The sequence below is a fragment of the Sus scrofa genome, chromosome 13, assembly GCF_054392235.1.
Source record: "Sus scrofa isolate SSC_HxYL_T2T_F1_AM1 chromosome 13, Sscrofa_HxYL_maternal_Yorkshire_Landrace_v2.0, whole genome shotgun sequence".
Taxonomy (NCBI): Eukaryota; Metazoa; Chordata; class Mammalia; order Artiodactyla; family Suidae; genus Sus; species Sus scrofa.
Window position 1 is genome coordinate 224,205,373 of NC_139395.1, and position 22,505 is coordinate 224,227,877.

General features: G+C 52.3%; 1 protein-coding gene and 2 long non-coding RNA genes across 4 annotated transcripts; 1 reads left to right on the top strand and 2 right to left on the bottom strand.

Annotated features, from left to right (window-relative positions):
- Positions 1–1,046: 1,046 nt before the first annotated feature.
- On the bottom strand, positions 1,047–8,462 carry S100B (S100 calcium binding protein B). 2 transcript variants are annotated; one of them, XM_021082489.2, is made up of 3 exons: positions 8,414–8,462; positions 5,144–5,292; positions 1,047–2,311 (listed from the first exon to the last, which is right to left on the bottom strand). In XM_021082489.2, exons 2-3 carry the CDS (start codon positions 5,279–5,281, stop codon positions 2,171–2,173), a joined length of 279 nt encoding a protein of 92 aa, XP_020938148.1. In that variant the 5' UTR covers positions 5,282–5,292; positions 8,414–8,462; the 3' UTR covers positions 1,047–2,170. The 2 variants fall into 2 exon arrangements, with proteins under 2 accessions (XP_020938148.1, XP_020938149.1); XM_021082490.2 differs by having other exon boundaries at positions 5,988–8,462.
- On the top strand, positions 1,052–7,322 carry LOC146397948 (uncharacterized). The gene is made up of 2 exons (XR_014825305.1): positions 1,052–3,233; positions 5,077–7,322. It is a non-coding gene; the product is annotated as an uncharacterized LOC146397948 (long non-coding RNA).
- A 4,382-nt stretch (positions 8,463–12,844) lies between the features above and the next one.
- LOC146397949 (uncharacterized) lies at positions 12,845–21,549 on the bottom strand. Its single transcript, XR_014825308.1, has 3 exons — positions 20,777–21,549; positions 20,531–20,593; positions 12,845–14,959 (listed from the first exon to the last, which is right to left on the bottom strand). It is a non-coding gene; the product is annotated as an uncharacterized LOC146397949 (long non-coding RNA).
- Between the last annotated feature and the right edge of the window lie 956 nt (positions 21,550–22,505).

Here is a 22,505-nt window from a genome sequence, read left to right on the forward strand (position 1 = left end):
GAAGCCACTGCAGCAAAGGGTCCCAGCATGCCTCACAAACAAGAAATAGGGGGCACGGAGGGGCTTCTGTACCCTCAGAGCCACGCAGGGTCCGAGTTGGGTTCATCCATACCATTGCCCAGTGCCCAGCTGCATAATCTAAAGGCTCCTCGCCCCAAAGTTACCAAGAATTTCAAGACAGCAGCAGAGGGCAGACGGGAGCAGACTCCCCGGGTGACCCGTGGGAAGCGGCACGCCTGCCCCGCCCCCACCTCCTCTGCAGCTCCGCACTCACGCACCGCTCTCTCAACCCCTGCAGCCCTAGCTTGCCAAGAACCCGGGCTGCTCCCACCTCTGCTCCAGCCCCCGGGCCTTGCACAGGGGTCTCCAGAAGCCCCCGGGGTTTGGCGCTCAGGCCTGGGGTCCACTTGTGCCCGGGGCTCCACATCTCCCTCCTTCCACTGACCCGCCTCCAGCGGCTGCGCCTCCAGGGTCCCTCCCTGGGTGCCAGGCTCCTCCTTTCGCCTGAGGCTGTCGGGAGGCCTGCGGGCCTCCCGAGGATGGTGCAACGCGAAGGGTCCTGACAAGGAAGCAACCCGGCCTCCTCTCCCTAACCGTCTGGCTGGCCAGAGCCATGGGGGTACAAACCCGCCAGAGCGGAAAAGGCCCTCCCAGACGTCCACCCCCTGGGGCTGAGGCCGTGCCCAGGAGCGAAGTGAGCCACAGGAGGGCCCAGCAGGCCCCTGAGCGTGGGCTTCCAGCGGTGCCCACTCGGGCCACTTCCAGTCTCTGACCTTCCTGCCCAACCAATTGTTGCAGCTCTGCTTCCAGGGAATAGTCCAGAGAAGGTCACGCACCTGATGAGGCCAGACGTTCCTGCCAAGGGGTGGGCGCCCGGCTGCAGAGCCCGCCCCGCCCCGCCTCGGCCACACACCTTTGCAAACGCCCCGCCCCCTTTACGACCCTCCCCTTGGGGCCCGGATCCTCCACCCCAGCGTCCAGCCTGCTGTATCCCCTGTCCCCGGGGTGGAAGCATTTGCTGCCCTGAACTTTACTCCTTTTCCTGGTTTTGCAGGCATTTAGCTTTTATTTCATGTTTAACAGCTTCGGAGACTTGTTACAATGCTTTTTATTTAATGCAAATACAAGCGATCAATTGGTTCGTGAATCTCCCAAGTCTGTCCTTAAAAACAGCAAATCAGAAAAAGGGTGGAAAGCGTAATTTGAATTTTCTTGGAAGTGATTTCTAGTATTTGCAACTTGACTATTTGATTTGAAACTTGATGTATTTGAATTTGTGGACACAGAAGCATAAAGGCCATAAATAGGCTCCCTGGCTTCACATTCCACAGGTCAGGAACGACCTTCTCCAGCGGACCAGACACATCTTCCGGAAGCCCTCCTTCTACAGACTGGGCAGGAGGTGGGCACAGCTGTCTCCAAGGCAGCGTGAGACCCACCTGAGCTCCCCTGCTCCCGCTCGTGCCACCTGAGCCACGTGGCCCCCCCAGATCTGGCAGCGAGTGTTCCTCTGAGGAGAACCCCACCGAGGGTAGAATTTCCATTCTCAGTTCCAATCACAGTGATAATGTCAGCACTTGCTTTCTGAGGCAGATGTTCCACCCAGAACTGGCAGCATCACATGCGCGACAATCACAGCACACCGCAGGGAAGGGATCTAGATGTGGCCGCGCTCTTTGGGTGGGTGGCACAGATGGTCAGGCCACCCTCCCATGATAGGTCTCATTTGCCCCAGTGAGGAACAGATTTAACGAAGGGCAGCCTTTGCGAAGGATAGTGGACAAGGCTTCGTATTTTTAAATGTAGTGGAAGCTTAAGAAAACCCCAATGCTCCTGGTCAGTTTGTTTTTTCTGGGCTAAGGGTCTACACAGCTAGGAGAGCACACGCTTCGTGACCGAGAACTGACTTTCCTAAATGAAGATTACCAGCAGTCCTGGGACCAGTCAGCTAACTGTATGCTTACTATTGCAGGAGCAATGACGGGGGCCACTAAAAACTGCCCCTGGAAAGAGGTTTAAATTTTCCATTCACAAAGCAAATCAAGCTTCCTAATTAGCTACAACACAGCCGGAAAGCTCAGCGCCTACTGTCCTGCCAAAGCCCTGCCTCCACTGCCCTGCACGATGCGCACGTCTCCGCTGCAGGAACTGCGTGTCGGTTTTCTCCAGTTCACTCGTGTTCAAAGAACTCGTGGCAGGCAGTGGTAACCATGGCGACAAAAGCCATGAATTCCTGGAAGTCACACTCGCCATCTCCATCGCTGTCCAGTGTCTCCATGACTTTGTCCACGACCTCCTGCTCTTTGATTTCCTGAGAGATAAGAGAAGCTGTTGAGCTTGTTTCTAAATGAAATTTGGGGCCATCGAATGTGATGAGAAGGTGTCTGGCCTTAATAATGTGTCTCAGAAACAACCTAAGAATGCTATGGAAAGACCAAAGACCAGAAAAGACTCTTGTGATCAGGAGGCTGTTGGCTGGGAGACGTGTCTAGGGGTCTGAGCCTTCTCTTCCACTTTCCTGTAGGCCTGGAGGGACCTGGGCTACTTCCAAAAACTGAGTGGACTAGACAGGATCTGAAAAACGGCAGGTCGTTTGTGTTAAAACGCCCAAAACAGTCTAGATCAGCCTGAGCACATTATATGCAAATGTTTTGAAAACAATAATGAACTGTTGGCCCCTGTACGTTCTCATTGTTTGTGGACAGGGCAACTAAGCCTACTCGGGACTGACCGCGTCGTGAAGGCTTCCCGTGGACTTCCGAGTTTTGAAAGTGGTTTTCGGCTGAAATGACTCGGGAACACGCCCTAACGGTATTAACCTCGCAAGGGGTTTTGCCACTTGAGTTGCTTTCAGGTGTTTGGGGACATTTCCCAACCTTCTGCCCCACGCGGAGCCGGGTGGTGAAACAGCCTCGGAGGGACGGACACGGGGCAGGAAGGCTGTACCCTGCACACTGAGGAGGAGCATAAAGGCCTGCTGGTTCTGAATCACCAGCCCAGGCAGCAGAGCCTGTGACGCAGAATGTACAGCGGCTGCCTCGGGGCAAAACAATGAGAGACCGAGGTTCCCGTGGGGGTTGGGGTGGGACATCTGCTCAAAGAGGAACTTTAAATACTTGATAGATTTGCCTTCAAACCAGCAGTGCTCATGACACCTTGATACACTCACCAGGAATTACTCATCTTTTTTTTTTTTTTTTTTCTTTTCAGGGCCACACCCTCAGCACATGGAGGTCCCCAGGCTAGGGGTCTAATTGGAGCTGTAGCTGCCTGCCTACGCCACAGCCACAGCAACGCAGGATCTGAGCCGTGTCTGCGACCTACACCACAGCTCATGGCAACGCCAGATCCTTAACCCACAGAGCGAGGCCAGGGATCGAACCTTCATCCTCATGGATGCCAGTCAGACTGTTAACCGCTGAGCCACGAGGGGAACTCCCTACTTACCTTTTTAAATTACTTATTGACTTGTATTACATTTATAGGTGTACAACAATCATCACAACCAAATTTCACAGCATTTCCATCCCAAACCCTCAGGGCAACCCCCCACCCCACCTACTTATCTTTTATGAATTGTGGTTACCACGTGCTAAGCTTTTTCTGTTTTAAATCAGTCATGAATGAGAGTAGCCCCACTGGCTGAGTTGTCACTCTGTGCGAGCACTGTCTCATTTCATCCTCTCAACAATTCTTTTTTCAGAAGAGTCTGGATGTGCTGGCTGTCGGGTTAGGAGGCTGGCTTGGCAGGACAAGGCAAGTGAGTGTGGGTGGGGCAGCTGCCACTTCGAGAACCCAAGTGCCTGAAAAGACCAGCTCCAGAATCAGACTGGGGACCCCCACTCCCGCCGCCACCTGCAGGCCAGTCCCTCTCCTGGTGCAGCCAGTGCACCAGTAGAGGGCTTGGGTGGGGCAGGAACAGCCTGGCTGCCAGGACCCAGGGCTGGCTTCACAATGAGGCCCCACTGGCCCGGGAGGGTGGCTCCCCAGCTCTGTGCCACAGGACCCTGGCCTGGTGCTCTGGTGGTTTCCCAGACAAGCTCTCCGTCAGACTCAAGTGCATGGGTGCACTGTCTGGCCATTTGCCCCAGGTGTGACTGGTCACTTCAGCGACCCTGCTTCTGGGCCCCAAGGACAGGTCAGGTGCCTCCAGCACATGAGATTGATCAGGACCCCTGACATGTGGCTGCTCCAAGGGCAGGGGCGATGGTGGGTGCGGAAGAGGGTATCTGCCGGGGGCAGGACAGGGCCCGGCCGAGCAGCCCTGCCGCTTCCTAAGTTCCCCTCCGAGGTCCGCGCTCCACGGGGTCCCCCAAGGCCTGGGGGCCTCTCTGGCGGGCAGCTTGGGGCCGTTCTCGGGAGCGGACTGGCTGCCTCCCAGGTGGAGGCTGTGTCTCTGGCCGCGGTTATAGCGCTGGCGATGCTGGCTGAGTGAGTGCTGCCCGTCACCATGGCGATACAGGCCGCACGGAAGCCCAAACAGTCCTTTCCCCAAGAACAAAAGCTTATTTTTAATGCCCTTTTTACACGCTGGCTGTGGCCCACGATAGGTCACCAGTAAACGTTCCGTCCCCTTTTGTCATCAAGGCTGCACATCCTTAGATTTTTCAGGGAAAAGACGGTATTATTTGCACCCTGTACTTTTGCGTTTGAGTCAGCAGTTTTTCCTTGATGACAGGGGAGACTGAAAACCGAGAGGCCTCCCTAAGCCAGCTCCGCCCTGAGGGTTCAGCTGTGCAGAAGCACATTTTCAGCGACAATACCCAGCATCACCTTCAGGTGAAAGTGTGGCCGGGGGTTTGCAAGCTGCTCTGGAGAGAGAGGCTACACTGCAATTTAAAAGCAAGACTCGGAGTTCCTGTTGTGGCTCAGTGGTTAACAAATCCGACTAGGAACCATGAGGCTGCGGGTTCGGTCCCTGCCCTTGCTCAGTGGGTTAAGGATCCAGCGTTGCCGTGAGCTGTGGTGTAGGTTGCAGACGCGGCTCGGATCCCGCGTTGCTGTGGCTCTGGCGTAGGCCGGTGGCTACAGCTCCAATTCGACCCCTAGCCTGGGAACCTCCATATGCGGCGGGAGTGGCCCAAGAAATAGCAAAAAAGACAAAAAATAAATAAATAAATAATAAAAATAAAAGCAAACTCACCTCCAGGAAGTGGGAAAGCTCGCTGTTGATGAGCTCCTTGAGTTCGGATTTCTTCAGCTTGTGCTTGTCCCCCTCCCTCCCAGAATACTGATGGAAGACGTCAATCAGGGCCACCACGGCCTTCTCCAGCTCCGACATCCCGGGTCCTCCTAGGGCAGAGAGGTCCAGGTGTCGCCCGTGCCGCCCTCAGCCCTGGCTCCCTTCCTTTCAGGCTTGGAGTTGTTTGAGTCTCCCGCCCCCTGGGCCCCCTCCCTCTCCCTTCTCCGTCCTCTGTTCTCCTGCCATTGGGCTGCTGGCTGAATTCGGCCAATAGACATTTCAGGCAAAATACAGAGGCCGAGCAGTGAAGGGGAGACGCTGTTGGAATTGGTCTGGAAGAGGTCGTTGATCTGAACTATGGAGTCCACAGCGTCCTAATTCTCACAATAAAGATGAGAAAACAGTGGAAAAGTCCTATTTCCACAGCAACATACACATATTTCCAAGGATGAGTTTGGCAAGAAAAGTGCAGGACCTTCCAAAAGATACTAAGATCACAAAATGGAGGAACTTACTTTCCTTTGGATGAATATATAAATGTGACTCATTTTTAAAAAAACTTTTTTAATACAAATATTGATGGCAATTTTTTTGATAGGCAAGAAATCGATTTATTAAGACAGGACACTCGGGCGAGATGCAAGCGGGCCCGCAAGCAGTCTCTGCCGATGGCATTTTTTTGATGGGTGAAGAACACGACCAAAAAACAGCTGTAAAATTCAACTGGAAAAGTAAATATGGTGGCATTGCCACAGAATTTTCTGAAAAGGATCAAGGAAAGTTACTTGACCTTCCAAAAACAAACCTGTATTGCCGGCTGTCTGATGAAAACAGGGCTGTGCAGTGAAGCTTGCCTCCCCAAAATGTCTCTTTGGTACAGGATTATTTTGAGCCGAAAACAAACAAGCCCAGAAGACTCAGGAAGAAGCTCTGGCATCCGCCGTAGCTGCCTGAATCAGAATCTAGATGGAGGGCCAGTTTCGGGACGTGCTCACAAGAGATGCAGCCGAGCAGGCCGCCGGGTGAGGACTCGCAGGCACCTGGCCCCCTCTGGCCCTCCTCTGCGCGGCAGCGCGAACAGTCGCTTTACCAAAACTTTGCTTCTCCATCGCGGTCAGAACGGCCTTCCTCCCCCGCCTCGTCCAAAGCCATGCTCCCCGGACGCCCTCCTTTGTCCTTAGCTGTTGATGGTACTTGGGGCGAGGGTTTGGGCCGTTTTGATGAGTTGCTGGGTTTTCCTGGGTCTTTCCCAGGTATGCATGTTACTAAACTTGGTTTGGGTTTTTCCTGCTAACCTGCCTCATGTCTCTTTGATTCTTGGGCCCTGGAGGAGGAAAATGGCCTCCTCCGACCGCTCTGAGGCCAGCAAGTGGGGCCGGAGGCTGGGCCGCAGCCAGGTGCTTTGTATTCACGGAGGCGCTGCCTCCAGCGACCAGGATCGCTGCCGCTCTCTGCGCTCATCCAGTAGGAAGCTTCTGTCGCCCCTCATGTCCCTTGCACCATGGCCTGCGACCTAAGGAAACAGCTGGTACCCTGGGAATGAGGCAGTGTACAAAGGACCGCTTGTCAACTGTTTCACAAAGCTGAGCCACACAGCCAGAGAAGTTTACCGACGTTTGGCCTTGAGTTCTAATTATTAAACAATCTTTGCATTGTCGTAGTTAAAAATAAATAAAAGAATTGTCTAATTCTGAGAAACCACTCCTGTGTTGAATGTTGTTTACGTCTTAAAAATAAATTGGGATTTGATATTTAAATTTTTATTTATATCTGATTTCCAAAGAAAAGGGGACTGAGGGTTTTGCCTTTCTTGGTCTTTGCTGAATTCACTCTATTTATAATCAGTATAATTTGTTTGCTGAAAAGTCCCAAAAAATCAGGTATATCACATCACATGCGAATAGAAGAGGAGTTCAGATGTATTAAAATCTTTAGCATTTTGGAGGTCCTGTTGTGGCTCAGTGGTAATGAACCTGACTGGTATCCATGAGGACCTGGGTTTGATCCCTGGCCTCATGCAGTGGGTTAAGGATCTGGCGTTGCTGTGAGCCGTGGTGTAGGTCCCAGACTCACCTCCCATCCTGCGTTGCTGTGGCTGTAGCCTAGACAGGAGGCTACAGCTCTAATTCGACCCCTAGCCTGGGGACCTCCATATGCTGAGGGTGCGGCCCTAAAAAGCAAAAAAAACAAACAAAAAACCCAAACCCACCAAAACTTTGGCATTTTAAAAATGATCTATGGGTGACATGATCAGAAAAGTCTTTATACTTAATTAAAGATTACTGCATAAAAAAACTTTAGCATTTCATACTTTCTTATCCTTTGCACTCAAGTTTTCAATTATTAATTTTTTTCAAAGAAACAAAACAAGAAGCTCAAACTTTTGCATGATCCTTATGCTTCTCAAACTTCATGATGATTTGGGGGAGGGGAGGCTAAATGATTTTTTGTGAGAAATGACTAGTGGGATTTTTTAAATGAAATATATAAAATATATATTCCATATGTGTGAAAACTCTATAAGATGTGGTTTGCTTTATAGCCCCACTACAAATTAATTTTTTAAAGTTTTTCCTGTTAAATTCTTCCCAAGCAATGGTTTAAAGATTGTCTTTTAAGAGAAATGGAAATCAGATATCCATATCTCCATTCGCTTCATTCCGTGAATGTGCTACATTAATCTTTTTATTTCAAAAGCAAGAGAAGGTCTGGGCGTTAACTCCTCGGGAGCGCGAATCACACATGAGGAGACAGTCCCAGTAGGCGATCGGCCCTCCCGCCAGAGAAACTGTGAGACCCGAGGAAGTTAAGCCCACCGTGAACCCTGATGTCTTTGGCTCAATTTGTAATTTACTTGTGGGGACCCGCCCCCCAGCCCCCCACTGGCCCTATAATTTCTGAGAGGCCTCGAGTGGAGCAGCGGATGGGCTGAATCAGCATCAGGCTGTCCTCCGGAGGGAAGCAAAGACTTAAGTTAGAGGCCCTCTGCAGCGGTCACCGAGCCACCAGGCGTGTCCTGACTTGGGTGATAAAAACACAGGCAAACGAACCTGTAGCTGCCTGGCGCTGCAGTGGCCCTGCCCACCCTGCCGTGGTAAGTTCACCCTTTGGAACTGCTGCCAGGTATCCTAAAGGGCTTTTTAAACCTATCGCCCAGCTGCCAAGCCCACCCTCCGGGCCCTGCCCCCCAAAGACCAGAGCAGGTCCCCCCGCCCCCCCAAGTGTCCTCACGTCAGCGGCTCTGGATGCGGCTCGCGACACCTCCGGCTGCAGCTTCTCCGCGGCTGGAAGGGCGGAGGCCTCCTTATCCCCGCGGGCGGGGGCGGGGCGGGGCGGGGCGTCCCGATCCCGCGGGCGGGGCGGGGCTGCACACAGGGCCGCATTGATGGCGCAGCGGGAGCTGGGCCCGCGCGCCCAGAAGAAAGGGCCTGTGGGCAGGAAGTGGGGCGTCAGCGTTCTGCGCTTGAGTGTTGATGTTCCTCCAGCGGCAAGCATGGGCGTGGGGGTGGGGAGCGGAGCGGGGGCACTGACTGATACCCACAAAGCACCCGTGCCCCCCGAGCTGGGCCCCTGCAAGCCCCCCTGCAGGCGGGGCGCCTCTGGACATCAGAGCCCTGGGCTGAGCCTGGGCCCGGCGTCTGCAGGGGCTGAAACGCGGGGAAAATGGACACTTGCTGCTTTGGGGGAAAACCCTTGTTCGATGTGACATGACCGCAGGCAAGGGCCAGCTGCACCCTGGGCGCCCCCGCCCCGAGGTGAGGATGTCAGAGCTGCACGGTGCCCGGCAGGCCAGCCCAAACGCTCTGTGTAAGGAGAGCTGCGGGGCGCGGCCCCCCACCCCGCCCCGCCCGGCACTGAGGCCCCACAAGCAGCCAGAGAGAGCCGAGCACAGGTTCCCCACTGCCGTCTTCAGCGGCACCGCACAGGCCTCGCTTCAGACAAATGACACAGAGCCCTGGGCCCAGATGCATCAAAAGGCATCTGAACCAGAATCAGGCCTCTGCTGCCTCGGGTCCCTGGTGGCCACAGAGAGAGCACACACGAAGATGGCTGTGGACACAGCTGTCTTGCTCTGGGCACTGTCGCTGGCTCTCCTGTCATCAGGGTCCTCATGCGGTCTGCAGTGGCCGGTGGGAGAATTCTGCAGTGGCCGGGTGTGTGCACGCAAGGGACCGGGCCGTCCTTCTGGGACCCTGTTCCCGGAGATTAATGCCCCATCAAAGGGTTGGCATGAAGGGGGAGCGATACTGGTCACAAACGCATGTACCTTGCCACCTTGGCCTGTGCAGGAGCTGCTGGACGTGGGAGGGTGGCAGTGGACTCGAAAACGGAAGTACCCGGGATGGCACTTCTGCTGCGGACAGCATGCTGCTAGGTCTGCTCAGAAGGACATGGCAAGTACCGCAGGTACTGCCCACAAGCCCTGCAGAACTAGAGAGGGGGAGATAAGAAACAGGGCCCTCCACCTCAGAGAAGCTCCTGGGACCCAGTGGTTGGGAACACGCGGACACGCGTCCTCCAGGAGAGAGATGATGGCTGCATCTGGCTCCACCTGCCAGGAGAGGAAGCACAGGCTGAAGCAGGATGTGGGGGGTGTGTGCAGGTGCTCCGTCCCCCCTGTGAGGCTGGTCGGGGGACCCGTGTGGGTTCGGCTGCCGTACAACCTGCTGCGCCATCAGTTCTCAGGACCCAGCAGATCCGGTGTGTTCCAGTGACTCTGACAAGCCCGACAGGAGAATCCCAGCACAGGGCTTGGCAAGTCTGTGGCCTCTTGGCAGGTAAAGATCTTCCCTCCAGCACAGCTGCTTCCGGCGTGCAGCCGGGCCTCAGTGGGGACCGAACTCCTAACGCAGGGACGTCAGGAGACCGGGCAGCCAGAGTGTCTCTGACCCACGCACCACAGGGTGGTTGTGTGTGCCATCCAACAGAAGGCACAGGGGACACACGAAGGCACTCAGGCTCCTCGGACGCCAGCTCCTGCAGTGGGGCCTCCCTCTTGTTCCACGTCCAGGGTCTCCTGGGCTGTTGCTCATACCAACCGGCTGTGGGAGAAAATGCTTGAGCTGCAGGACTTGCCGGGACCACCCTGAGGTGGACGGAAGCAGCATGAAGCCCCTCTCAGGGTCTCCCTGAGGACCTGTAAAGGAAGTCCTCTCCCGGGCAGCTCGTGGGCCGCTGGGTCCAGGTGAGATGTGGCCGTGATCTGGGAGAGACAGCAGTGACTGATGGCTTGAAGGAGATCTTAATTCTCCGCTCCGGAATTGAACCTGGGCAGCCTGGGTGAAAACCAGGAGTCCTGGTCACTAGAGCAGCTGGAGGCTGAAAGCAGAGTGGCCCTGATTGCTGCCCCTGCTGAGAGCAAGAACGTTTCCCGGAGGCAGACTGTAAAAGCAGGTACAAAGCGTCCTGGTAGGGTAGAAGCACCGTGAGCTGGAGAGCACACAGAGACACGGTCTGTTTATCTAAGGCAGAAGCAAGACAGCAACACCCACCCAAAGGAGGGGTGTGGGTGTGGGCGTCCCCCTGGATGAGGAGCACGTGAGGGAGGTGATTTAAATCACTTATACGGGGAGTTCCTGTCGCAGCTCAGCAGTCAACAAATCTGACTAGTATCCACGAGGACACAGGTTCGATCCCTGGCCTTGTTCGGCAGTTTAAAGATCTGGCATTGCCATGAGCTGTGGTGTGGGTCGTAGATGAGGCTTGGATCTGGTGTGGCTCTGGCTGTGGTCTAGGCCAGCAGCTACAGCTCTGATTTGACCCTTAGCCTGGGAACTTCCGTATGCCATGGGTGCAGCCCTAAAAAGACAAAAATAAATAAATAAATAAATAAATAATCACTTATATGGAACGATTCTTCCCAGCCTTTGTTTTCCTTTGGCCAATTGCCTTGTTTTATTTCTCACACCTGGTTGGACACAGGGCCCTCCCTGGATTCACGTGCATCTTTTAGTCAAGGTGGATTCTATTAGTTCCCGTTATGACTCAGCAGAACAAACCTGGCTAGTATCCGTGAGGACGCAGGTTCGATCCCTGACCCTGCTCAGTGGGTTAAGATCTGGCATTGCTGTGAACGGTAGTGTAGGTTGCAGATGTGGCTCAGATCTGGCGCTGCTGTGGCTGTGGCGTAGACCAGCACCTGTAGCTCTGATTAGACCCCCTAGCCTGCTGGGAATTTCCATATGCTGCAGGTGCAGCCCTAAAAAGACACCACAAAAAAGGGGGGATTCAGAGCAAAGGGTTCTGGGATGATGGCATCAGGACTTACTATGGCCGCCCCCCCCTTCTGACGGCTGGGAGTCTTACTGCGCATGTGTAACTGGGGAGCTCTCCTTGGCCCTGGGAGGGATGGGCCTGGTCATCTTGCCTTTTCCTCCAGCAGAGCGCAGCTCCTGCCATTGACTTTGTCCTTGACGTGTCAGAGGAGCAAGACCCAGTTGACTTGCCTGACACGTCCCAGCTGTTCTCAGCCCTGGGACCCATCTATTTCCTACCTCAGCCTGAGTAGGGATCTGCATTAATTAATGGGTGGCTGCTAATGATTTGGTTGACCAGCGACTTGGAAGGAACAGGAATGGAAAGTTGGTGATAAGGAAGGTTCTGGAAGAAGCCTACAGGCGGACCTGGTCTCTGAAGCGGTCTGTGAACACATTTGCACTCTGGGTGAACAGAAATTGGTGGAAATGGCCTCGCCGTGGGGGTGAGTCAGCGTTCACGCAGCCAGCCCCCAGCTCGCTCGACGTTTCCAAGAACAGAGTGGCTGTGTGGCTGGGCCGGAGGCCTGCGGGGCTTCGCAACATGCAGTCCCCCGGCCAAAGCCAAGACCAACGCTGGGTCCTGAGGTGACCAGCCAGATGCCCAGGGGCAGGCGGATGGCCCTGGAATCCATCCATCACAGAAAGGCAGAGATCTGTCCTCAGTGGAGCAAACACACACTCCAGGTACGGATTTGAGTCCTCTGCTGGCACCAGCAGCCGTGACCTCTCGGGGCCTCATCCACGGCAACAGCGCTCGCCTGGTCCAGGACTCCGGTCATGGCAAAGGAAGTGCGTGTCACCACACGCCCCGTACCTCGCTAGTGCTGGCCCAGGTGACAGCTGGAACAGCCCCTTGAAGGGCTGGTTATGATGCCAGAGGGGAGGCAGCAGCCTGAAAGGACAGGGTCTTAGGGTCTGTGATGCGATGCTGGGCCCCCAGAGCTAGAACCTGCGGGGAGCCGAGAGGATACAAGGAGCCGAGGATGGCAGTTTGCCTGAACGGTGCAATACCGAAGGCAGGCTCCTAATCAGAAAAAGGGGCCTGCCTGAACCGTGCTGTTCCGAGGACAGGCCCCGGAAGACAAGAAGGCCCACCCGCTGACATAGGTGGGGGATTAAATTTTCCAGGAAGCAATTTCCATTCTGCACTGCTGAGTGGGGATTGTTCCATGGATGACTTAGTCTTTTCTGTTATTCACTTGCTATTCAATTTCCCTCAGTCCTTCCTGATTATTTACTTATTATTCTTATTTCCCATTCTTATTTCCCTGTGGTGATTTGTGATTTAACAAAATTACAACAATAATAAGAATTTCATCCTGAAGGACTTGCCCTATTCAAATCCAACTTAGTTGAAACATAGTGTTTATCTACTAACTATTTATATAGAAAACTTTAGAGTTAGGATTTTTTTTTTTTTTTTTTTTTTTTTTTTGTCTTTTTGCCATTTCTTGGGCCGCTCCCGTGGCATATGGAGGTTCCCAGGCTAGGAGTCTAATTGGAGCTGCAGCTGCCAGCCTACGCCAGAGCCACAGCAACGCGGGATTCGAGCCTCGTCTGCGACCTACACCACAGCTCATGGCAACGCCGGATCGTTAACCCACTGAGCAAGGGCAGGGATCGAACCCGCAACCTCATGGTTCCTGGTCGGATTTGTTAACCACTGTGCCACGACGGAAACTCCTAGAGTTAGGATTTTAATGAGGTTCATAGAAGTTAGACATATATTATCCAAGAAACCTAGCTGTGAGTTTTGTCCTTGATTTTAAAAGCTTTTAAGTGATAGCTAGTTTAGTTAAGTTGGTTTATATTTTCTTCCACTGTCTCCCTGCCATAACGCTTTGAAGATAAGCACCAGCCTAAAAACAAGATTTGTGAATGCCCAATTCTTGTGTCTGTGACCTCTTCAAATTGTAAAGACTGGCTGGCCATGGGATGCTTTGTGCTGAGTCTCCTCCTTTCCACACGATGTAGTGTACCTAACTGCCCTTCAATTGTACCCACTAAATTTAGTTAAGATAAAGACCTTAGAGCGTGATGCATAGCTGCTGTTCCATGTAATCGTTAACCAACTTACTTTTAACACTGTGATGTGATCTGTAGTGAAAAACTGTCTATATAATCAACCACTTATGCCAATAAAATGTGAGCAGTCCAGCGCCCTGAGAGAAGGGACAGAGAGGCTGTCTCCGTATCTGTACCTTTGCCAATGCGTGTCCCTCTCCCATCGGGAAAAAGTGTACACTCCCTGGCCGCCAGAGCTGGCCTCCGGCAAGAACCCATTCGTCTGGGGCGGAGAGCTAGAAGGGTGAGTGGTCCTCTCACGGCTACGCTTCCTAAACTTCTTTAGGCAGAACTTTTGTTTCTTGTCCTGGCAACTCTGAGATGGTTTGGGGACTAGCAAGTGTCCTGGCAACGGCCCCCCGATCTGGAAGCTGACATTGCCATCGGCACTTTGGGCTCCTTATGCCCCTGAACCCACAAGCCAGTAAAGGGTTCATCTATTGGCTTGAGTGATGGATCCCAGCTGCCGAGGGGAGTCGTGTCACTGCTGCACGGAGGACTTTGGAGCCCCGGGGGTGCTCAGGGTGCCTCTTAACCCTTCCATGGCCAGGAGTTAACAGTTAATGAGAAGCCTGAGCAACCAAAGGACACATGGACCCAACAAAGCAGGACCAGGGCTCCGGCCCTCCAGGGATGGGGGTTGGGCACTGCAGCTGATGAGGCACCGGAGCAGGTCCCCGCGGAGGGCAGGCGGTGAGGAGTGCAGAGCTGGGGAAGGCAGCCTGGGCCGGCGGTGGCCTCAGGACCCTCACGTCAACAGTGACTGGGGCAGCCGTGCGTATGTTTCTGCTGGCTCTATGTTGTGTTTATTTGCCGTTTCTTTTCTCTACGCTCACAGTTTTATGTTTTAAACAAGCTGTTGGAGGTTGGCACTTCAGTTTAACCTTGGGCACCTGTTGGGCCTGTGCAGCTTTGGTCCCGGAAGAGCTAGTGCGCTTGTGACAAAGAGCTGTCTCCTGGCGTCCCTTCGTGGCTGGAAGGGCGTCCGGGTGTGTGGAGTGTTGCTGGTAGACGCCGAGCCCCAGTCAGGGGCCGTGCCTGTTGTGGACTCGTGGCCTCGCAGGCCCGACTGTCCAACACTCTCCAGTCAGGCGTCCTGGCCCTGAGCGTGCGGCTGGGCTCTGGAGGCCCCTCGAGCCCCGCAGAGGGAGGGGCTCTTCTCCAGCTCTCTGCCTGGTCCTGTGCTGCTTCCCTCCTTCTCGGCATCTGCTGGTGCTCGGCTCCGGGGCAGGTCCGGCACGGCTGCGCGTGCGGCCGGGCCTGGCCTTGGAGGCAGCTGGGCCCTGGGCCCCGGCGCCCACACTGCAGACCTGCGCTGGCACGGGCGGCCTCCGCCGCAGCCCTCGAGGTTTCTCTGCCAGTCGCTGTCCTGCCGAGGGTTCATCGTTCTTCATGTGAAACTTGCCCTGTTCAAATTACCGTGTGGTTTGTCTCTCGATTAGAACCAGTTGATACACTAGGTAACAAGAAAAATGAAAGGGTTGATTAATTTTTTACTATGCTTTTGTTAAAGTGATTTTAAAATAAAACATTTAGAAAGATGGCATAAGAGAAACTTGGCAGAAGGACAAAACAGAGGGGAAAACAGCATTGATGCTGGAAATCAAATTGTGTTTTGATTCCATAATAATCAAATTCCCCGAAATACTGTGCCGTGGTCTGCTTTTTACCCACAGAACGCCTCCGACACCGGATGTACGGCCTTTGCCCACATCAACCAGCTCTCCTCTACCACCTGGGTACGCTGCAGTTTAACCAATTCTGACGCCATCTGCCGCAAGTTAGGGGTTCAGCCCCACATGCCCCCCACAGCTGTCACTAAAAGTCCCTGGCCACCGACTGCTTATACATTCAGGTCCCACGACCCCCACCTCTTGTTTGGTGATTTGCTGGCGCAGCTCACAGAACTGGAAGCGTATTCCTTCCTCCATCTCCAGTTTATTATGAAGGGAACAGCCAGGCGGACGCGTGCGGGGCAGATGTGGGAGGCTGGAGCTTCCCTGCTCTGTGGGGGCGCCACCCTCCTAGCCCCTCCACGTGCTCACCAAGCGCTCGGTTAGGGTCTTAGGGTGAGTCTATTATGCAGGCATCAACTGATTATTAAATCATTGGCCACTGGTGATTAACTTGATCCCCTCCGAGGCTGGGGGTGGGGCTGAAATTCCACCCTCTCAAAGCGGTTGCTCCCACCAGCCCCATCCCCGGAGCCCGCAGCGCCCACAGAGTCAGGTCATCAGCATACCCACAGTGGCGGCGGAAAGATCCACCTGGCCTCCTTCACTCCAAGGGTTTTAGGCACTCGAACAAGGGACTGAGACAAAATGTTTATGTCTTGTTCTACCACAGTATCACACAATGTAATGAGCCATAGCCCGTCTATAAAAGGAATATGGATTATTGCCCAAATAATAAAAAAAACCTTGGGGAGGCGGAGCACTGACGGGCTGGTAGTTGGGTAGCGATCACTGCAGGTGTTTCCCAGGAGGCTGAGACCAAGGGGTGCAGGTGTTGGCCCTGAAGGAAGGTGTCTACTGTGAAAAACCTCAAACAACCCCTCCAGCTTTGCTGTCTCTACAGCCACGAGCCATCACTTGATCAGCAGTCATGGCATTGCTGAGAAATGCCCACCCTTTCAGTCTGCAGAATTTGGGGGGTTATCAGGAAAGGGCAGAGGAGGCTCAGACCCGGCAGCATGTCCCTGTGCAGTCTATGATGGGGGCCGGCTGGCCGAGGGAAGGGGGCTCCGAGCGGGGCCTCCAGCATCAGTCGTGGTAGGAAGGGGTCCTTTTCCCTGGCAAGAGTGTGCCTTCACCCAGGGGACAGAGAGATGCTGGTGGGTCAACAGGCCGTTCCAAGATGCACTAAGCTCCACCCAGGGTCTTCCTCCTTCTGCCCAGCTTTCTTCCAGCCAGCAAGCCCTTAGCACCGATGAATTCATAACCAGACCCAAGCCCAGCTGAGTCTGCTCAGGGGAGGAAGCGTCCAGGAGGAAAGGCCTCGGCCAGTAACACTGCTCTTTTGCACAAAGGACTGTGCCACCCGCCACCAAGCTGCTCACGAGGTGGGTCACAGTGACCCATGTCCATAGGGAGAAAAGAGCGCCTGTGTTCCAGAGGGACGTGGGAGAAGGGACAAAAGGCTTCTGTTCAGTAAAGGCAAGTGTCAAGGACACGAGAATGCATTGCCTTTCCTGCTCTAGAGAGCGCTGCTCCAGCAAGCGGACCAGGGCCGGGTTCAAATCCTGTCTCTGTGGACAGAACTTTGGCCGACGACTCAACCTTCTTCAGCCTCAGTAAAGGGGGGGTACCCCACCCAAGTGAAAATGCCCCCAATTAACAGTCATGATCATCATAGACGTTACTAGTCTCATTTATCAAAAGAGCTTGCAACTGTCCGGTGAACTGACTCTGCGCGGGCAGAGCCAGCGAAGCAGAGGACATGAGAAGAGGAGGCAGGGGTTTCTTTCTGCATCAGAAGCTGAGGGTCCGAAAGCACAGGGGGAGCTCACCAGGCGCTTCAGAAAACATCGGTCCAAGAGGCCCCAGTCCGGCCCCAAGCTGGCCAAGCATCTGAATTTCATGAATACGCATTTTATTATTTTTATGCCACCTCCAACTCCATGGGTCTGTTTTGTTTCCAAGCGGCCCTTCCAGAGCCCCTCCCAGAAGGGCAAGCCTAGCGCGCAGAGCTGGCAGCTGCCGCGATGCTGGGTTTGCTTTGGATCCATGGCGACGTCAGGGTCTAGCTCAGGACAAGAGAGCTTTTGTTTTTGTTTTTGTTTTTGAGCTTTTTTCTAAATTTTGAAAAGGAGCTGGAGGTCAGAGCACAGCAGCATGCCCCACGTGAAGCCGCTCCCTCAGCCTCGCCTGGTATGTGTGCTTCGTTGCCCTGGAACCGTGTGGGGGTGTGAGACAAAGTGACTGAGGCTGGGGAGGCACCCAGAGGGGACAAGCCTCCCTGGTACAGCCTGGCACAGTTATCTGATTTTACTTTTCATAATTTTCAAGGACTCAAAAATTTGCCATAAAAATGGAGTTCCCGTTGTGGCACAGCAGAAACGAATCTGACTAGGAACCATGAGGATACAGGTTCAATCCCTGGCCTTGCTCAGTGGGTTAAGGATCTGGCATTGCCGTGAGCTGTGGTGTAGTTTGCAGAAGCGGCTCGGATCCTGCGTTGCTGTGGCTGTGGGGTAGGCCAGTGGCTACAGCTCCGACAGGACCATAGCCTGGGAACCTCTATATGCCGCAGGTGTGGCCCTCAAAAGACAAAAGACAAAAAAAAAAAAAAAAAAAAGCCATAAAAACAAGTTGGGTTTTAAGTTTAAAAAAATCACTAATGAGCTTACTTGGTTTTTCACTCAATGGGAATGTTTTTAAATCATTCTATAAGAGCCAACATTCTGATGGCCTCGTCCGGGTGGGCCTCACACAGCAGAGTCTCAAGCACAGTGAGCTTGATGAACACTAACCAAACCTATGACTGCCAAAAAGATTTAGTAATGAAGATTCCCATATCTTGATTTAAGAATAACTCCATGGAGTTGACCCATCTCCAACAAGAATGATCCAGGAGGTGGGAATGAGTCAACATATTTAGAGATTTAAATAAACAATTTACCAAACAAAATAGAAATTATTAAAGATATGAATATGTAAATCCAGCAGACTAATTCCTAGACATTTTCCTACTGCAAGAGAATGTTTTTTGCTTTTTACAAAGTTAAACCCAGGTTCACAAGGATGGTTCAACATATGCAAATCAATCAACATCATATACCACATTAACAAAACAAAAGTCAAAAACCACATGATCATCTCAATAGAGGCAGAAAAAGCATTTGGCAAAGTCCAACATCCATTCATGGTCAAAAGTCTTACCAAAGTGGGTATAGAGCACTTTAACATAAAGCCATTTATGACAAACCCACAGCAAAAATAACACTCAATGGAGAAAAGCTGAAAGCCTTCCCACTAAAATCTGGAACAAGACAGGGATGCCCACTCTCACCACTGCTATCCAACATAGTGCTGGAAGTCCTAGCCACAGTAATCAGACAAACAAAAGAAATAAAAGGCATCCAAATAGGAAGAGAAGAGATAAAACTGTCACTGTATGCAGATGACATGATACTATACATAGAAAACCCTAAGGACTCAACCCCAAAACTAATTGAACTGATCAACAAATTCAGCAAAGTAGCGGGATATAAGATTAACAATCAGAAATCAGTCTCACTTCTGTATACTAACAATGAAACTCTAGAAAAACACAGTACCTTTTAACACTGCACCCCGAAAAATGAAATACCTGGGAATACACCTGATCAAGGAGGCAAAGGACCTATATGTCGAGAACTATAAAACATTAATCAAGGAAATTAAAGAAGATGTAAAGAAATGGAAAGATACTCCATGCTCCTGGGTTGGAAAAACTAATCTTGTAAAAATGGCCATACCACCCAAAGCAATCTACAGAGTCAACGCAATCCCTATCAAATTACCCAAGACATTTCTCGCAGAACTAGAAGAAACAATCCAAAAATTTATATGGAACCACAAAAGACCCAGAATTGCTAAAGCAATCCTCAGAAACAAAAACCAAGCAGGAGGCATCACTCTCCCAGACCTCAAGCAATATTACAAAGTCACGGTCATCAAGACAGTGTGGTACTGGTGCCACAACTAACATACAGACCAATGGAACAGAATAGAGAACCCAGAAATAAACCCTGACATCTATGGTCAATTAATCTTTGACAAGGGAGGCAAGAGCATAAACTGGGGAAAAGACGGTCTATTCAGCAAGCATTGCTGGGAAACCTGGACAGCTGCATGCAAAGCAATGAAACTAGAACACACCCTCACACCATGCACAAACATAAACTTAAAATGGCTGAAAGACTTAAATATAAGACAAGACACCATCAACCTCCTGGAAGAGAACATAGACAAAACATTCTCTGACATCAACCTCATGAATATATTCTCAGGTCAGTCTCCCAAGGCAATAGAAATAAGAGCAAAAATAAACCAATGGGACCTAATCAAACTGACAAGCTTTTGCACAGCAAAGGAAACAAACAAACAAACAAACAAACAAAAAACAACAAAAAGACAACTTACAGAATGGGAGAAAATAGTTTCAAACAATGCAATGGACAAGGGCCTAATCTCTAGAATATACAAGCAACTTACACAACATGACAGCAAAAAAGCCAACAATCCAATGGAAAAATGGGCAAAAGACCTGAACAGACATTTTCCCAAGGAGGATATACAGATGGAGAACAAGCACATGAAAAAATGCTCAACATCCCTGATTATTAGGGAAATGCAGATACCACCTCACACCAGTCAGAATGGCCATCATTAATAAGTCCACAAATAACAAGTGCTGGAGGGGATGTGGCAAAAAGGGAACCCTCCTACACTGCTGGTGGGACTGTAAGCTGGTACAACCACTATGGAGAACAGTATGGAGGTACCTTAGAAATCTACACATAGAACTACCATATGACCCAGCAATCCCACTCTTGGACATATACCCAGACAAAACTTTCCTTTAAAAAGACACATGCACTCGCATGTTCATTGCAGCTCTATTCACAATAGCCAAGACTTGGAATCAACCCAAATGTCCATTGACAGATGATTGGATTAGGAAGAAGTGGTATATATACACAATGGAATACTACTCAGCCTTAAAAAAGGATGACATAATGCCATTTGAAGCAACATGGATGGAACTAGAGACTCTCATCCTGAGTAAAATAAGTCAGAGAGAGAAAGACAAATACCATATGATATCACTTATAACTGGAATCTAATATCCAGCACAAATGAACCTTTCCACAGAAAAGAAAGTCATGGACTTGGAGAATAGACTTGTGGTTGCCCAGGGGGAGGAGGAGGGAGTGGGAGGGAGTGGGAGGGATTGGAGCTTGGGGATGCAAACTATTGTCTTTGGAATGGACTAACAATGAGATCCTGCTGTGTAGCACTGAGAACTACCTCTAGATACTTACAATGTGGCACGACAATAGGAGAAAAAATTATGTATACATGTATGTGTAACTTGGGTCCCCATGCTGTAAAAAAAAAGAAAGAAAGAAAGAAATTTTAATAAAAAAATAAATAAAAACAAAATTAAAGACACAGTAGAGAATTGGTACTATATTTAAAAATTTAGTATAACTGAAATATCCACAGGTATGTTTATTATCTAATAGTACAACTGAGTGCTAATGCAAATAAAAAAATGTAAAGAATACTTAGCTAAAATCATAGGAAGGACAAACATTTTTGGAAATTAAAGCAACTTGGCCTCCATAATAAAACTGAATAAATGGACACCGTTCTCATGGTGTGTGTCTCACCACCAGCAAGGTGGTGTCTGGAAGGTCAGCTTCCGGTCAGGCAGCTTCACGCTGCAGGAGGGAGGGAGTGTCCGCCGGAACAGATGGAAACTGCAGCCCCGGTTTGACCTAGTGCAGTGTCAGGCAGGTCGCTTTTGCATGTTCCTTTGGTTGCAGGCGGTGGAAGTCCATCCCGGAGTCACAGGGAGGGGAGGGTGGCGAGGTGGCAAGGCCACGTTGGAGAAGAGCAGGTGGGCAGCGAGGCATTGTTGGGGCCGCTTTGGAGGAACCACTGACCCCTGGCCAAGCTGCGGGCACCGGCGGCGCAGTCAACCCCCAAGGCTGCCAGGCTCATCCTTCCCCGCCCCCTGGCGGGCAGCGCCCCAGCGTCTGGTTCAAGTGCTGGGGCGCCTCTTGGGCGAATGCCTCAGAAACGCTTCCTTCTTAGATCAAGACGCAGCTCCATCCACTCGCCACACAACCCCCGACCTCGGCCCGGGGGCTGAGAACAGAGTGAGAGCGTCCGCTCTGCAGGGGACAGGGGGGGCGAGGAGCGGCGGGTGAATCTACTCGGCGGCTCTGACACCCCCACGCGCATCCCACCTTCCATTCCGTGTCGCAGCCTGTCTGCCTGGAGAGGGTCAGGGCTTCAGCGCCTCTTTCTGCTGCGCCCGCTCTGGTTCCTTAGTGCAGGCTGTGTGGGTCCCGCTGGCACAGTTCCCTTAGTAACTGCGTTGCCTGCGAAGTTCATGGATGTTGGCTCCATTTGAAAAACCCTCCACCCAAATCGAGTTGCAAAGGGCCCTTTTCCAATTGGCCCCATGGGACTTCTGCGGACCCGGGCCCTGGGGTTTCGGAGGCTGATGGACAGGAGAGCGTTCTAGGGCCGTGGAAAGGTTCTCGGAAGGCCTGTGCCCACCTGGACGGGCTTGTGGGGACAATGACACTCTTTGGGAGTCCTGGAGGGTTTTACGGCAGCACCTTCTCTTACTTTTACCCTGAGACACGCCTCGGACAGTGCAGGCCTTTGCCCCGAGCTCGGCTTTCTTCCAAAATCTCCAGTTGAGAGAGACTGGGGCTGAACACTGGTTTCATTTTTGAGCCCAGCCAATCGTGGATCTTTTAGGTTCTGTTTGAAAAATCGGGTAATTCCTCTCCAGCTGCTCCCTCTGACGGGTGTGACTGGTCCTGCAGCTGCAAGACACCCACTGGCCCTTCTGTGTTGCCTGGGAGTCGGCCTAACCCCACTTCCACGCCGGGAGCCCTGGGTGCCCCACTCCCTGCCCTGGAAAAGTGGGCTCCTTCCTTCCGCTTCCAGGGCACTGCCCTGCTTTCTTTGCCTTCGCCGACAGCCCCACTCCCAGGCCCGCAGGCCCTCCTGGCTTCTACCTTATTTTGAGCTAATCCTGCAGGCTTTCGGCTTTGGTTTTGGCAGCACCCATTTCAAAGCACCAAACTCTGTCCCAGTTACCACTGCTGCACAAGAAGTCACCAGCAAACAGCCTCAACCCGTGCTGTCTTGCCGGCAGGGCAGTCAGGGCACAGGGGGCTGCTCCACAGTGTGTGGGCTGCAGCCAGAATGGTGTGCAAATGATGGGGGTGGGCTCCCCAGTCGCAGGTCTGGCACCTGGTGAGAGGTGGCTTG